The sequence below is a fragment of the Sceloporus occidentalis genome, unplaced genomic scaffold (assembly GCF_023333645.1).
Source record: "Sceloporus occidentalis isolate IW3139 unplaced genomic scaffold, rSceOcc1.0.p SCAF_1, whole genome shotgun sequence".
In the NCBI taxonomy this organism is placed as follows: Eukaryota; Metazoa; Chordata; class Lepidosauria; order Squamata; family Phrynosomatidae; genus Sceloporus; species Sceloporus occidentalis.
Genome location: NW_028316981.1, coordinates 120,180,761 through 120,196,951, shown reverse-complemented (window position 1 = coordinate 120,196,951; position 16,191 = coordinate 120,180,761). Strand labels below are relative to the sequence as shown.

At 42.6% G+C, this 16,191-nt stretch overlaps 1 protein-coding gene across 1 annotated transcript in view; it reads left to right on the top strand.

The window, feature by feature from the left end:
- The first annotated feature begins 1,038 nt into the window (after positions 1-1,038).
- Positions 1,039-16,191, top strand: part of LOC149322045 (ras-related protein Rab-40B-like) — a 30,676-nt gene continuing 15,523 nt past the window's right edge. Inside the window, exon 1 of the mRNA XM_089533745.1 lies at positions 1,039-1,572. Coding sequence (XP_089389871.1) covers positions 1,428-1,572 — 145 coding nt within the window. The 5' untranslated portion in view covers positions 1,039-1,427. The remainder of the gene's footprint in view (positions 1,573-16,191) is intronic.

Sequence of the window (16,191 nt, the reverse complement as noted above, 5' to 3'; positions counted from 1 at the left end):
GATCATCGTTGATTAAAAAAAGAATTGTCGTGTTCCATCAGGCAGTTCTTTCTCAATGTAGTGGTCTGAGTGAGTGTATTTCCAGGGACATGCTAACGAGTGCTTTCTCTTGGACTACGACTCTGGAGACCAGATTCAAATCCCGGTTTGCCATGGAAACCCACTGGGTGACCTTGGGCGAGGCACACTCTCTCAGCCTCAGAGGGTGGCAATGGCAAACCCCAAGTCAAAATGACTTGGAGGCACACACAAGAACAATACCATTCTGATGCCAAATAATTATAGATCATAATTAAAAAGAATTGCCTTGTTCCATCAGGCAGTTCTGTCTTAATTCCGTATTCCAAGAGTAACAAACCAGAGCCCAAAAAAACCCTCCTGTCTTTTTAGGGGGGGGGGAGTGTATTTTGCCCTTGACACTTTCCCAGTCAGGTGGCAATGTAATCCGGGCTGCATCCACACTGCGGAAATAAACCGGTTTGACACCACTTTAACTGCCATGGCCCATCGCTATGGGATTCTGGGAACTGTAGTTTGTTGTGACACCGCAGAGGTGTCTCTGACAGAGGAGATGAAATGCCTCCTCTGGACGCAGAACCCCGCCCCCGAGACGATGCGCGGACGTTGTTTTTGACAAGTGGAGGCTGCGCGCGCAGCCGAAGAGCTTTTTTTCTCTCTCTTTCTCGCGCGCGCTCACCACGCACAGCAGCAGCAGCAGCAGCAGCAGCAGCAGCAGCAGCAGCAGCAGCAGCAGCAGCACATGCCTCACCCTCCGATGTGTAAACACAACAGTCCTTCCTCGTCCCGTCCCGCCCCGCCCCCTCTGAGACGGACAGCCTGGGCCAACCAATCGGAAGGGAGAAAGGACCCTAGCAACCGAACCTGAGGAGCTGTGGGCTCGCGCCGCCAATTCCTGAGAGAGAGGGGGCGGAACCCTTCTCTAACCAATGGGAGAAGGGGAAGCGACTCGTTTTACCAATGGCAGGGGGAGTGGGCGTGGCTGGGGAGCCGCCTCCCAATGGGAACAGAGGAGGGGGCGCAGTGCGAGAGAGGCTCGCGCCTGAGGCGGAGGCTCTGCGCAGGTTGAGGAGAAGCGAAGACGACGGTTTGTGCCAACGGTCGACGCGGGGGTCTTTCCTTGCCTCCGCTGAGGACGGAGCCCGGTCCCTTCTCCGACTCCCGGCCCCGAGGGGCTCCTCCGGTCTCCTCGGTGCTTGGCGTTTTGCGCAGGAGGCTCCGCGGATGGCGCGGCTGCAAACGCCTCAGCGGCCCCGCGTCCCGCCCTGAGCCGGCGGGGCTCCGACCAAGATGCGCCTGTGCCGCCGCGGCCCCCGCTCTGCGCCCGGTCGGTGGCGGTGGCGGCGGGCGCTGGATGCGGAGTGCCCCCCGCCGCAGAGCCCCCTGTGAAGCAGCATCCCGGAGGGAGGATGGAGCCCGTGGGCAGCCCGGCCAGAGCCTACGACTTCTTGCTGAAGTTCCTGCTGGTGGGCGACAGCGACGTGGGCAAAGGCGAGATCCTGGCCAGCCTGGAGGACGGCGGCGCCGCGGAGTCGCCCTACGGGTACCACATGGGTGAGTGGCCCCGGAGGGCAGGGCCCCGGAGGGCTGGACTGGACAACACCTGCGGGGAGACGGGGAGAGGGTTTCCGGGCTCGGAGGGCCGGTCCTGTGGCTGGCATCTCCAGAGAAGCCTTCCCGCATTGCTATCACTACAGGGAGTGAACTCAGCACTCCCTGTAAGGTCTGCCTGCTCTGGGGCTGGACTTCAGGCAGGACCTCCTCCCCCGCTCTCTCTCTCTCTCACACACAGGCAGAGTGCATGCAGAGGAAGGCGAAGAGACCCCAAGGGCCATGCAGGAACTCTCAATCAAAGCATCCAGCCTCTGCTTAAAGACCTCCCAGGGAGTGTGCTCCACTGTCAAACAGCCCACACTGTCAGGAAGTTCCTCCTAATGTTCAGGTGGAACCAAAGCCCAGCCGATAACAAGGGTCCACTGTATAGGTAGAGCTTCCATGGTAGGGAACCTGCCTTCTTTGCTGCCTTGAATTTTGGCATCTAGAAGCAGAGAAGCCTATTTCAGCTACTCCTAACTGTCTGCCATTTGTTTTGTTTACACTTCATTTTGTTGTTGTTGTTGTGCCTTCACCACATTTCTGACCCTAAGGCAAACCTTTTGTGGGGCTTTCTTGGCAAGATTTGTTCAGAGGAGGTTTTCCATCGCCTTCCCCTGAGGCTGAGAGCATGTGTCTCGCCCAAGGTCACCCAGTGGGTTTCATGGCCAAACTGGGAATCAAACCCTGGTCTCCAGAGTCATAGTCCAGCACTCAAACCACTATGTCACGCTGGCGCTACTGATCCCTCATCCCTTTACATTGATGAGACAATTTGTACAAACCTCCATGCATAAGAGGTTAATTTGAAAGCAGAAGGTTAATTTTTATCAACTACATTGTTGCATGCCTTCAAGTTGTTTCTGACTTACAGTGACCCTAAAGTGAAATCTGGGGCTCAGAGTATGTGACTCACCCAGTGTCACCCAGTGCATTTCCATGGCCGAGTGGTAAATTGAACACTGATTTCCAAAGTCATAATCCAACACTTACACCACTACACCATGCTGGCTTGACTATGTTACCACATATGAACATGCTAAAGCACTACAAAATGTATCTGTAATTCAGGATACTTGCACTGTCAGGTGGATGTAATAATGAACACAGTGGATTAATCAGATGAAATTAAAAGAGAGGCCATTCTGAAGAGGGGAAGTGGGGAGAGTTTAGACTTGCAGGACCTAATTTATTTTTAATTAGAACCGAATCTCCTGTAGCTAGAGGCGGATGCAATACAGTCCTCAAAAAGGCAGAAATAGAATGAGCCCTTGGGGCATGCCTATCTCAAAAGTTAAATCATACTTCACACATTATTGTTTTCTCACAAGATGTCTTCCTTAATTTAGGAGGGAAAAGAGACGTTTTATTGTTGCTTTTTCAACCATTGGGAGCCAGAAACCCTTGCTCATCTGCTGCATACCTGCTAGCTGGCTACTGGTAGTTCTCAATGTACCTTCAGCCCATCTGCTGTAGCCTAGAAGAACTACAAGAGACTACAGCCCAATGAGAGCAAGAACTATAATGAGACCAACATCAGATCATTATTTTTGAGTATTTGAAAGACAGTTCTGGTATTCTGCCTGAATGGGAGATAGGAAATATAGCACGGTACAGATCAAATTAAATTTGGTTGGTAACATGATGTAAACCTAGTAATGCTAAAACCAGTTGCTGACCCCACTTAGCTTTCCTGGAATTTTGCCAGTGATGTTCACATTCATACTAGAATAGAATGGATGAGATGTGACATTCTGATTTACATATCTCCTTGAAAAGGAGGAACAGAATGATTCTTTCTTTCTTTCTTTGGCCCTGGACAGACGGGCCATTTGCAGCATCATGGCAACGTGCTAGGTTGCTTCGGGGTGGCGCGTGCACACGCCCCGCAACCCTAGCACATCACCATGACGCCATAGCTGTGCAGCACTATCTAGACGGCGTGCACAGCTATGACGTAACTGCTGTGCGCTGTCCATATGGACCCACGCAGCAGCAACATGCTTGCGCTGCCGACAGGAGTTTACAGCAGCGCTAAAAGGAGCCGCTTTTCAGTGCTCCTTTGTTTTTCGCACAACTGCACCACGCAATTTGGTTGCTGCAGTGCAGCTACCCAGAAAAGAGAGGCGGCTTCCAGCCACCTCTTTCTAGCGGTCTGTACCCCACCTTACTTTCCCTGCCCAAATTTGCTGCTGTTGAACTGTTTTGGGAAATCGTAAGGAATACATTTTGTTAAATAGTGACTAAGGAATGGAAAGTCTAGCTGTACAAACCTCTGCTTCTATCAGATTACTTTGGAAGTGATTTCTCATGGAGATTTTCTACAAATGAAAAACTGAACACTTTCTGCCTTCTTGCAAATGGCTGTGTGTGCCATTTTTTAGAGTGTGAAACCTAACAGAACTGAAGAATTTATGGCCTTCCAAAGTTATTTTACTGCAACTCCCAGACAGCATAGTTTATGGTCAAGTATGATGAGTGTTAAAGCCCAGCAATATATGAAGACCCACACATTACCTATCCTGATATTCAAAATAAAAAACTCATGTAGACATTTCTTTTTGCAGCTGCAAACAATTGGTTGAACCCAAACTCTGAGTTACACTGTCCTAAGAAATAAAAAGTGAAAAATGCATCACTTATCATACTGGCTTCTTTTTAGTGTGCAATGAATAATGCAGTGTTCATTGATATAATATTTATCCCCATAAAGTTGGGTAATTATTTTTTAAAAAGGAAAATGCATGAGTAAGTACAGCACAAGACTGTAATAGCACTACCAAGTGTTTCTGAAAAACTGATACAGCTAGGATGAGTATTTTTGGCATTAGCACTGGAACATTTATTTTTAGTTTGTTCCTTCATTTAACCTGTTAAAGAATGAGAGACTCAAACAGGCTAGTCACATCTGAAACATTTGCAAGTCTTGAGTCTGAGAAGAAAGTATTTTTTTTCTTGGAATATGAAGCTTTAGAAGCTTGAAAAAAACTAGTTTACTATTGTCTGTGGCTACAACTTAGTGATGATTGCATCCAGCTATAGGCAGAATTACTCAGTCATAAAGTATGGAATAAATGTCTCAAAGATATGATTAGAATGACAGCATCATGGCATGTGGGCTCCGTCTTAGAAGAGAATATCTCTTTTCATTATACCTACCGGAATGTTCTTTGTCACACCACACTAGGGATATCTCAGTTGTGGGCCTGCAATGAGTGGAATAAGTTTCATGTGAGTAGATACAGCCTACTCCCATCCAGCTGATCTCTCAGGAATGGTACTTAGTCTGCTGACAGCTGAAAGGGGCACGATTACAGATGGAAGCAAACATTTCTAATATTCTTTATTATGTCTGCTGAGAGACATCATGGAGAAGTGAATAAATGGATATTACATCCTAATCAGTGATTCTGCTGAAATATGCAGATTGCACCGGTAGTTCTCAGGACTGATGTACAGTAACAATGGTTACAAGTTTGAATAGGTTAAAAGGGTATTAGATGAATTAATGGAGGATAAAGCTGTTGATGACCATTTTGTTGTGCCTCGGATATCAGAGCAGGATGTCTCTGAATACCAGGTGCTAGGGAATACCAGCAGTGGGGTGATATCACACTCATGACTTGTTTGTGGGCTTCTTATGGACATTTGGTTGGCAACTGTAGGGAAAGAATACTGGACTGTTTAAATTTTTGGACTAATCCAGCATAGATCTTCACATGTTCTGATATCCCAAGAAAGAACACTTCTGAAAGCATGCCCATCATTTTACTGATAATTCCAATCTTCTTTTAAAGAAGATTGTTTCATTTGTTTTGTGCTTGAGGGAGAACATCATCTGTTTGCTATTAAATATTGAAGCAATTATAACTACATCTTCAAGCTGGAGTTTATTTTCTGTAATGTATTTGCTTCACGTTGTTTGCCAGAGACCTTGAGGGTATGGCAGCGATGGTAAGGTTGAGATGGAGATGCTTGGGAAAGATGGTGCTCATGAAATGAATGTGTGTTCTGGAAATATGCTGCAAACTGCCCAGCAGAAAAGTTCTTCCTGGTTACAGTCAGCCCTTCATATCTACGGATTTTTTATCTATGGATGCAAGTATCCATGGCTTGTAAATATTTTTAAAATATGCCAATTGCAAAAAGGAAACCTTGTTTTTGCCATTTTATATAAGGGATGCCATTTTACTATGCTGTTGTTTTCCATAGAACTTGAGCAGCCATGGATTTTGGTATTCATGGAGGTCCTGGAACCAAACCCCAGCTGGGGTCAATATTTCTGTTTGTAGCAAGATATTAGAGTTCCTGCATGGCAGGGGGCTGGACTGGATGGCCCTTGTGGTCTCTTCCAACTCTATGATTCTAAGTGAGGATCCAGTTCACAGTGGCTCAGTTCAGATGCCATGTTAGTCATGATTTGGAAGGACAAGAACATGACATAGGATCACATGTTTTCCCTTCTTTCTCCCATGCTTCTCTTTGCAGTTTCCTTAATTAGTTTGCTGTGATGCAGACTATCTAGGCCTAATGAGAAATGCTTGCAAACTAGTTTGTAAACCCACTTCAAATACATATTTATTTAGAATGGGAGGCAACTGTCATCCTTTTATATGTGCACAGAATTTGTGGAAGCATCATGCAAATGCTAAACTGAGGATGAGGCATGCATCAGAAAGGCCCTTTGTGGGTTCAAAACAAAACAAAAATGTCACGTAGGCTTACACCTTTTCAGCATTTATTGAGCAAAAGCCTCTTGTTACCTAAATACCACTGTTGCTTTTTTCTAGTTGACTTGCTTTAAAACTTGTGTAAGTTATGTGGTAATCTTTGACCGTTATCAGGACTGGTACACCCAGTGCATTGTCATCAAATGTTTGACTGTACTAGCAAGTTTTTCAGGTTTCATGCTTCAATAATGGATGGGCAAGTTAAGATGAGAGCTCCATTCCTCACAAAAAGCATGTTCCTCCCTTTATGTGAAAGGAGTTAACACAGATTGACAATGCAGTCCTGTACACATCTACTCATAAATAAGCTCCACTAAGTTTATTTATTAAATCGTTTATATTTTATTTTGTGGCACCAAATGGAATGGCCAAGTGATTTAAAGCAGTGTACTATCAATAAATAAGGGCTGAACAAAGACTAAATTAAACATCAAAAGCTCACTGTTAAAATCAGAGAGGAGAACCAAATGAAAAGAATGGCAAAACAAAAAGGGGTTTGTAGAATGTTGAAATGCCAAGAGACTTCTCAGAATCAGTACAGCCTGATTACTATATATACTCGACTATAAGTTGACCTCATGTATAAATCGAGAGGCCAAAATTATGGATTTTGATATGAACCATGGATGAGTTGAGGGTAAAATTTAAGGACATGTAATGAATGATATGAAGGACAAAGCAAAGGAAAACAGTGCCAAAGAACTTACAAAATTCCAGCAGGCATAACTATTTGTGCTCATACTATAAAGGCTGGATGGATAAGAGATCAGAAGGGGATCAATTATTCCAGGACAGATTAAACTCTTGTCTTTCACCAGGGGATAGTCAATTTAGGTTAAACAATTTTTCAACTTATATTTCAAGACTTATACTTATACAGTACTTCAGTTGTAAAAGCCCATTTCTGAATAACAAGAACCTCTGGTGACATTTGGGGCATGGTGGAGAGGCTGTCTTTCAAATACCCTACTCTCAGGTTGCTTGAATCTTTCTAGAGAATAACCAGTATTTTGTATTGATTCAAAATGAACTGGGAAACAATGCTGATTGAATAGTAACATTGGCTGAGATCCTGTTTCGCTGATGTAGTTACGCATGCGTAACTATGTATTGTCTCCTGAACCAACAGGATGATGTTGACAGCTCCCTCCCACCAACAAGCTGTTGTACAGAGGGGAGTTGCAATGGGGGTCTGACTTATGATTGTTACTCCCACCAGTTTGCTGGTGGGAGTGGGCTGGAAATCCTGCAGTACCTTGATCAGCAGAACGGACCTCCATCACTCGGGTGGTTGCTGGCTGTTAAGGTAGGTTTGGGGAGACATTTGTGAGTGTAATAATAGTGCCACAGTTTTAAACACGAAAACATATTCTGGGGTAGCTGTGTTGGCCATGCAGCAAGATAGAACAAAATCCACAAAAGAGCAATACCTTTATTGCTAACAGAAGCACATAAAAAATGTCATGCAAGCTTTTGAAGCTCCCCTTGCTTCTCAAACAGGCAAAAGATGTTTAAAAAAATAATTGTTACTGTGTGCCTTCAAGCCGTTTTCAACTTATGGTAACCCCAAGGCGAAACTGTCAAAGGGTTTTCTTGACAAGATTTGTTCAGAGGGACCTGCCTTTCTTTGAGGCTGAAAGAATGTGTTTTGTGCAGGGTCACTCAGTTAGTCTGTCCCAAAATGGCACACCTCCGAGCCACAGAAACAAAATGGCACACCTCCGAGCCACAGAAACAGTGCCCTGCACCCAAGCCTTACAAAGCATTTCCTGCCATTACTAGTGAAATATGAGGCTAAGGGAATGAGTTCATGTGGGCAGGCAAAGAGTGGTCATCACCACTACACAAAGTGATCAGTGAAAACTTTTATGCAACTTTCATCCCCACCATTGTCCTAAATGCTGCCAATTCCCCTTGTCTTTCTTGCACACCAATACTTTTTTCCTCACTGCCCTCCCCCTGCCAGTCCCTCTTTCCTTCATATCTCCCCTGCTGCCCTTTTCCCCTCAACATCCCCCTGCATCTGTTAACTGGCCAGGGTCACTCAGGAGTTACAAGAGATGTCGTACCTACTATACCTACATCCCTGAGGGCAGGTGTCTTTAAAAGCATTACTTTTGAGTACACAACTCTAGACTTGTGCTATAATCTTTTTATGCATTCAGTTCAAACAAAAACAAAACAAACAGCTTCATTTATGTACCGCTTCATACTGAACTAACAGTGTCTAAGTGGTTTACAACTGTAAGCCAATTGCCCCCAACAATTATGAGTCTTTTTATAACAGGAGCCTAAAAAGGTAAAGTAACACTTGAATTATATAATTATCTTGTATAACTAAAATAAAATGTGAGTTTGATATGTTTTGGGTTTATTTTAGACTGCTTCTGCAGTTGTGTCTGAGACACATTATTCTTATACAGTTTCAGAATGATTCTGTGGTTGTTATTGCACTACAACATTTTCAAAATCATCTTGCACAGGAATCTTGCATGTACATTTACTCACAGTAGTCTCACTGTATTCAGTGGGGTAAACATAGATAAGTCCAGATTATCCTGTTTTGTTGTGGCTCAAGGCTGCGGAAGTTGTCTGCAGTAGAGACAGTTACTTTCTGATAGGGTAAGATCTTATCTAGCAAGGCAGGGTCTATCATCAGGACCCTGGACAGAAAACATTGGAAGGTGCTTGCTGGAGAATGCTTGAATATACAAGGGCCCCCATTCTCACTATTCCATGGCCGAGCAGCAGTTCGAACCTGGTCTCCAAAATTGTAGTCCAATATTCAAACTGCTATGTCATGCTGGCTTTCAGTAGCCTGCTAGTGAATGAAGACAACAGAGAGATTTGAATACACTCTTTTCAAAATTTATTATAATCAATGATACGTTGTAATTTCTAATAATGAGCTTTGTGCTCTTGTGTCAACTGCTAGCACAGTGAAACAAGTTCACCTAGAAGTTTGATAGAATCACTGCCTACTCTCCAGGCATACAGAAAGCATATTATACAACTTATTATACTACTAAAAAAAACCTTGCAACCAGAGCCTTTTGATATGTAAAGTCTATTCTGTAGAAAAGAACATTCAAAATTGTTAAAAGTCCTGATAGTGATGAAAGAAACATGGAGGATGGAATTGGTCCAACGGTGCCTGTTGCAGAACAAAGACAATGCAAGGTTTTTTTATAGCTAAATCTGGCCACTCCCATTCACCAATAAATACATACAAGTACATTCAGAGCTATAGCTAACAGGGTTATTAAATCTTGGAGAAAAATCTGTTACTGTTCTTTGCACCTACTTAAAGCAGGAGCATTTTCTAACCCCCTTATTTTTAGAGGCTTTTTTTTCTCCAAGCCTTTACATCTGTGCTTAAATAAATCCAAGTGACATCATTGGGACCACTTCCAAGGAACCAGGCATAAGATGGCAATCATAGGAGAACTGCCTGCCTCCTTCTATGTCATAAATACCAATAAGCCTGTTTTCATTTAATCTATTGAATCCTTTATATGCATTGCGGGCCATTCCTGCTTCCAAAAGCAGAGATCTTTATTGGCCATTGGAACACTGTATGAAGAAATATATTTTAAAACTGCAGTGTGCTAAATGTATTGGATGCTTTCAAATTCTGGTATTATGTGAAAAGTTGTTATGTATTCTTATTTTTAAGTTCATTAAAATTAACATAAATGAACAATCACTTTGGCTGCATCTGTACAGCAGAATTAATGCAGTTTGACACCACTTTAACTGCCATGGCTCAGTGCTGTGGAATACTGTAGATTACAGTGTTGAAAGATTCTCAACAGAGTGTGGAGGGAAGAGTAATGAAAATCTGTAGTAGGAATAAAATCTAGAAATGCATGTTCCCTTTATATGAGGAGTATAGTGGAAACTGACAACTGGTGATTTACTATTAGAGCAAAAATGTTTGAACTTCTGGCAGCAGGATACAGGCATGGGAGTTCTATATTTAATGGGAAATAATTTTATTACAGTTACAGCATGAATAAAACACCTACTTGCTTCTCCTTTGTTGTGCTGTGTTGGGTGTTGCAACTATTACAGATTCACATTGTCTCATGCTAGGCTTAAGTGCCATATGTAACAGAAGTTTGGAATAGAAGCAATGAATCATGCTTAAAATGGGAAAATGACTAATTGCGTAGGAGTCTAGATAAAAGAATAAAGCAACGTAATTTAGCTCATACAATCTGTACACAGTATTTAAGGGAAGCTCTGTCCAAAAGCTGGGTCTGTTTTAAGTAAGTATATTTCAAACAGTGCCAGTTATGCTATTGGAAAATTTCTGTGGTTGCAGTAATCTTAAATCTTGTTAACATCATGTTTTTAAAATCCAGATGGAAAATGTATGTATGAAATTCTTTAAAGTCTTCACTCCCTTCTATAATAGTTTAAAAATCTCACTTGGAAAGCCATGATTCTAAGCAAGCATACTTCATTTTTATTACAAGATAAATTTAATACAGATTTTTTTAAAAAAAAGTCCCTAAGGCTGTTAATCTGAACAGAAGACAAAATGAAAGAGTAGTTGGATGGAAAGAGCAAGGAGAAAAGTGTTAATAAAATGATCCAAGAAACCAACAAACAAAACCCCAACAACCAAATAGTGAATCAAGAGGGAATATGAAGGGAGATGTTTTCAATAGTTTCTTAATGTAATAAAGAAGAGACTAGGCAAATTGTAAAGGAACAAAATTCCACATACAAGTGTCCACAAGAGAGACAGCAGGGTGCAATAAATAATGCAAGGGAGTAGAGCTTTAATGAAAAGACCTGTGCTTTATGCATGGAAAAAACAAGAGTGAGAATAAAGCGAAAGAAAGATCAGTAAAAAGGGGTGTAAGATCATGAAGAGATGTAAGCTACAATCTTTCACATGCTTCCCTGGGCTCAGTTCTGAGGGGAAGTGTATCATATTGCACTGCACAGTGTTGAGAAGAAATTTAAACTAAATAGAAAACACAGCCAGCCAGTTAAGGAAATTTTTAGCGGCATAGAACTATTAAACAGTAAAGCGAGAAACGTTCAGTAAAATTCTTAAGAAAATAGTAGGTTTAAGAAAATAATAGATATAAGTAGGTTTAATACAACGAAGAAATATTTTATTAGTCTGAATAAAAATGTTAAAGACATAGCTTAGAAATATTATAGAAAGTAAAGCAACAGGTCTTGGGAAAACCAGAAAGGATAGCTAAAATTATAAAAAGGAAAAAGGTAATACTATATCCAGTTCTTGGCACCACAGTCCAAGAGGGATATTGACAAGCTGAAGCATGCCCAGAGGAGGGTGACCAAAATGTTGAAAGGTCTGGAGACTATGCCCTATGAAGAGTGGCTTAGAGAGCTTGGTATGTTTCTGGAGAAGATAAGATTAAATGGGTGACATGATAGCCATGTTTAAATATTTGAAGGGCTGTCATATTGAAGATGGAGCAAGCTTGTTTTCTAGATGGGGTTTGGCTACCAGTCTTGAAGGATAGCAGGATCAGGACTCAACAGATACAAATGAGAGATCTCCCAGGTCAGGGGTTTCCTAACAGACAATGAGCACTAATCAGGCAGACACTAGTCCTCCTTTACATACACTCCCACCCTGAGGCCTGCCATTAGCAATAGAACAATCCACATGCAAATCACTCCTGCCTTTCCAGGTCAACCAATATATACACCCAACTCCTTTCCAGGCAAGCATTCTCTGAAGATGCGAGCCACAGATGCTGACGAAATGTCAGGAAGAAATTTTCCTGGAACATGGCCACATAGCCCGAAAAATTCACACACACACAAAAAAACAACAACTATGGATGCCAGCCATGAAAGCCTTCAACTTCACATTGGCCTGTTACAGACAGCCAAAATAAAGCTGCTTCGAGTCACAGTGCAGCTATGCTGTTTCAATGATGCATGCGTCCTAAGAGTCCAGAAGCCGCACCAAAGCCACGCTTCAGTCCTTAGGGCTGGAGCGTGGCTTTGGTGCGACTTCTGGACTCTTAGGACGCATGCATCATTGAAACAGCATAGCTCCACTGTGACTCGAAGCAGCTTTATTTTGGCTGTCTGTAACAGGCCATTGTTTTCTGCTGTTCCAAAGACTAGGACACAGACCAGTAGATTCAAACTAGAGGAAAAGCAATTCCACCTAAACAGTACAAAGAATGTCCTGACAATAAGAGCCTTTTTAACAATGGAATAAACTGTCTTGGAATGACCTTGAGTCCCTGTACTGGGAGAAAGGCAAGGTATACATAAATAAAAAATAATAACAATAAATAATGTGGTGTCTCCTTCCTTAGAGGTTTTTAAACGGAGGCTGGATGGCCATCTGTGGGGGGGCACTTTGATTGTCAGGAGGTTGGACTGGATGGCCCTTGAGGTCTCTTCCAGCTCTATGATTCTGTGAATCCACATACTCCTTTGTTGAAAAGACTGAAGCCAGGGTGAGGAACATGTGGCCTTGCTGGTGTAGCTGGGTGCTAGCTCCCATTAGCACAAAGTAACTTGTCCAGAGTTGCTATCACAATACAGTCATCCCTCCATATTTGTGGATTTGATATTTGCGGATTTGATTATTCACGGATTTCATTAATATGTTCTCTCTAGGACTGTCTAGGTCCTCCAGTGCAACTCTGTTTTCAACTTTAACTAAAAGTTGCACTGAAAGACCATTTGTAGCTACTCCAGTGCCATTCAGTGGACATTCACAGAATTCACAGAATCATAGAGCTACATTGACTACAGAGTTGCCCTGGAGGGCCTAGAGATTCCTAGAGAGGTGTCCTCTTAAGTAAAAACAGAGTTTTTGTTATTTGCGGTTTTTTCATATTCACGGGGGTCTTGTTCCCCTAACCCTAGCGAATATGCAGGGACAACCATACACGGCAAGTCATAGGTTTCATTACTTGACTAAACGGTGATGCCAACTGAAAGAGAAAATAAAAGTGAATATTTAAGAACTAGTATTTTTAAAATGCAGTCTTTTTCTTATTAATTTTGAGATAGTGAGCTGGTAGCCAAAAGTGACCAGAATGTTAAAAGGTCTGGAAACCACACCCTATGAAGAGTGTTTTATGATTATTGGGGGGGGGGGGGGGGAGGGGAGTAAAAACTTGTAATATGCCACCATTGTCTCATGGGTCACAAAGGAAGATTGCTTATTTTAATTCAGAAGTTATATTTTTAAATAAGACCTTTCCAAACAAATAAATTCCATTTAATAAGATAAGTGAGGGCAGTTCATTACTCTTTTTCCAATAGAAGACACAGTTTTCTTCATATATTCAGGGATCTTGCCACTCCTGGAATAAGTACCCCTAAATATGATTTTGCCTTTTCTATCCTATCATCCATATTTGCTGCCTGCATACAGGGAACTCTAGGAGTGTCTTCTTTGAAACAACATTGCAGCCTGAGCCAGGGAACTGTAGATCACTGGGCCCTGGTAAAGCATACACCTCAGAGTACTTCAGTTCTGCTGACATCAGCCAAATATGTAGCTGTAAACATTTGGAAAACTTATAGAATCCTAGAATACTAGAAACAAGTGTATTACATTGCAAGCTAGAAAAATATATCTTAATTGCCAAGAAGTGGCTTATAAAGAATTAAGAGAAAGGGTCCTAGACCAGCCCTTCAGGAGTTTGTGTAGAAGAGAAAACGGAGGATAAAAAGAGCCACTGAGAGAAACTTCAACAGTGAAATATATATGAGAAAGGGCTGAAATGAGAAGAGTTTGGTACCACCAAATCCTAAAGGTTTAGGAGATCTGTAAGCATGTCCAGATATCATGTAATAGTAGTCTTAAAAGGATTCCACTGGCTGCCAATACACTTCTAGTTCAGTGGTTCTTAATCTTTTCTTTACCAGGACCCCGATTCAAATATATTTTGTTGCCATGGTCTGCCCAGAATTAACTCAATATTAAAAACTCTAAAGTGCATCGAATATATCAGGAAAGCTTAATTGCCTTCTCCTCACATTAAACATTATTTTGGTTCCTCCAGTGTTGCTAACAATTAGCTTTTTTCTTTAATAAAGGCATTTGTTTAAAATTGTGGTTTTTTTTTCTTTTTAAAGAACATCCGTAATAGAAAATACCACTAGCATATCCAATACGTTTGAGAATCGTAATTCTCCTTACAGATTAGTCAAAAGAAAATTATCTTGGGCAGCATCTGCACTGCAGAAATAATCCAGGTTGACACCGCTTTAACTGCCATGACTCAGGGCTGTGGAATTCTGGGAACTGTAATTTGGTGAGACATTCAGCCTTCTCTATCAGAGAGCTCTGGTGCCCCAACAAACTACAGCAGGGGTAGGCAACCTTTTTGAGCCTGGGGCCAGGTTGCTGTCCCTCAGACAACTGGGGGGGCCGAAGCCAAAAAATGAATAATTAAATTTTTTTTTTAAAAAAAATTAAATAAATAAATAAACCATTTCAAATGGAGGACATTTTTTTAAAAAAATGGAGGACATGCTAACAAATTGGCTGATTTTTTAAAAAATGTTAACATAAATGCATGTTTCAGAGGCTTCTATAGACAATTGCCCCCCTTGCCCGCCTCCTCCTGATAGGCCAAAGGCCCCACGCCCTCACGTGAGAGGCCAAAGGCTCCGGCGGCAATCGGCGGCAGGACCGGGCTGGGGCCAGTCCCAAGGCCTTGCCGGGCCACATCCGGCCCGCGGGCTGCAGGTTGCCTACCCCTGAACTATAGTTTCCAGAATTCCATAGCCTTGAGTCATGGCAGTTAAAGTGGTGTCAGCCTGAGTTATTTCTGCAGTGCAGAGGCAGTCTTGATGAAGAGCAAAAAGCATGTTTGCTTAGTTATCTGCCAGTTGGAAATAGAGTTCTTTTCTTAGTAAATAAATGTAAGTCGGCTTATCTACAAAGTATTCTGTTTCTTTAGAAATATCAACACACCCCCCTTTTCCCATCATGGTCAACTAAATTTAGCATTTTGAGCTAGTTTAAAAACTGAATGAAGCAGGTGTTGCACCATCATTTCATTTAACACCCCCACCCCGATTGAAAGACAGATCTGAACCATCTGGATGAAAAGACTAAACGGCATTAGAGCTATAGTACTGAGCCAACTCTTGTCTCACATTTCTATCTTGTCCGTTTTCCCTCTCTGTACTTTCTTATTACTGGAAACAGGGATTTATTCTCAAGTAAACACAAAAGTAATTGCAGCCGCAGCCTTAGTCTGGTGAGAAGCTTTAGTCTGGATAGTGAGCCAGACACCATGCACACCAAGGCAGTGCCAACTATCCACCCAGCTGCCCATCCATCCTCTGAAAAGTTGTGAGAGACCGGGAATTTGGACAGGTTGGCAACTGTCCTTCCTGCTGAGGTTGGCCCTTTCTCTGTGCTTCTCTCTTTTGGATCCAGACCCCCCGATCTCCCCCCCCCCTTTCCTCCTCAGACCAGCCACTGAGAAAGAAGGGTTATGAAAATGAGTGCTACTGCTACCTCTCCTCTTGCCCACTGCCAAGCACATGTCAGGGCAGGGCCATGCTACCACAGAGGGCCAAGGCTCAGTTGCCGTCTCCCTCTCTGCCCGCCTGTGATTGGATTCCATTCCCAAGATTAGGATTAAGGATCAACAGAGAAGAGTTGAGAGGTCTCACTTAACATCTCTGCCCATTGGTTTGCTGCCCAGCTGCCGAAGGAGAGAGTGAAGGCCACTCAGAGCACAGCCACGCTCTCAGGCATTCTTTATCTATCTGTTTGGTACATAATTCCCTAGACTTTAGGGACTTTTTCATTCTTTTTTCCAAGAGTCCACAAACCATAGGTTAAGAACTGATGTTCTAGACTGAT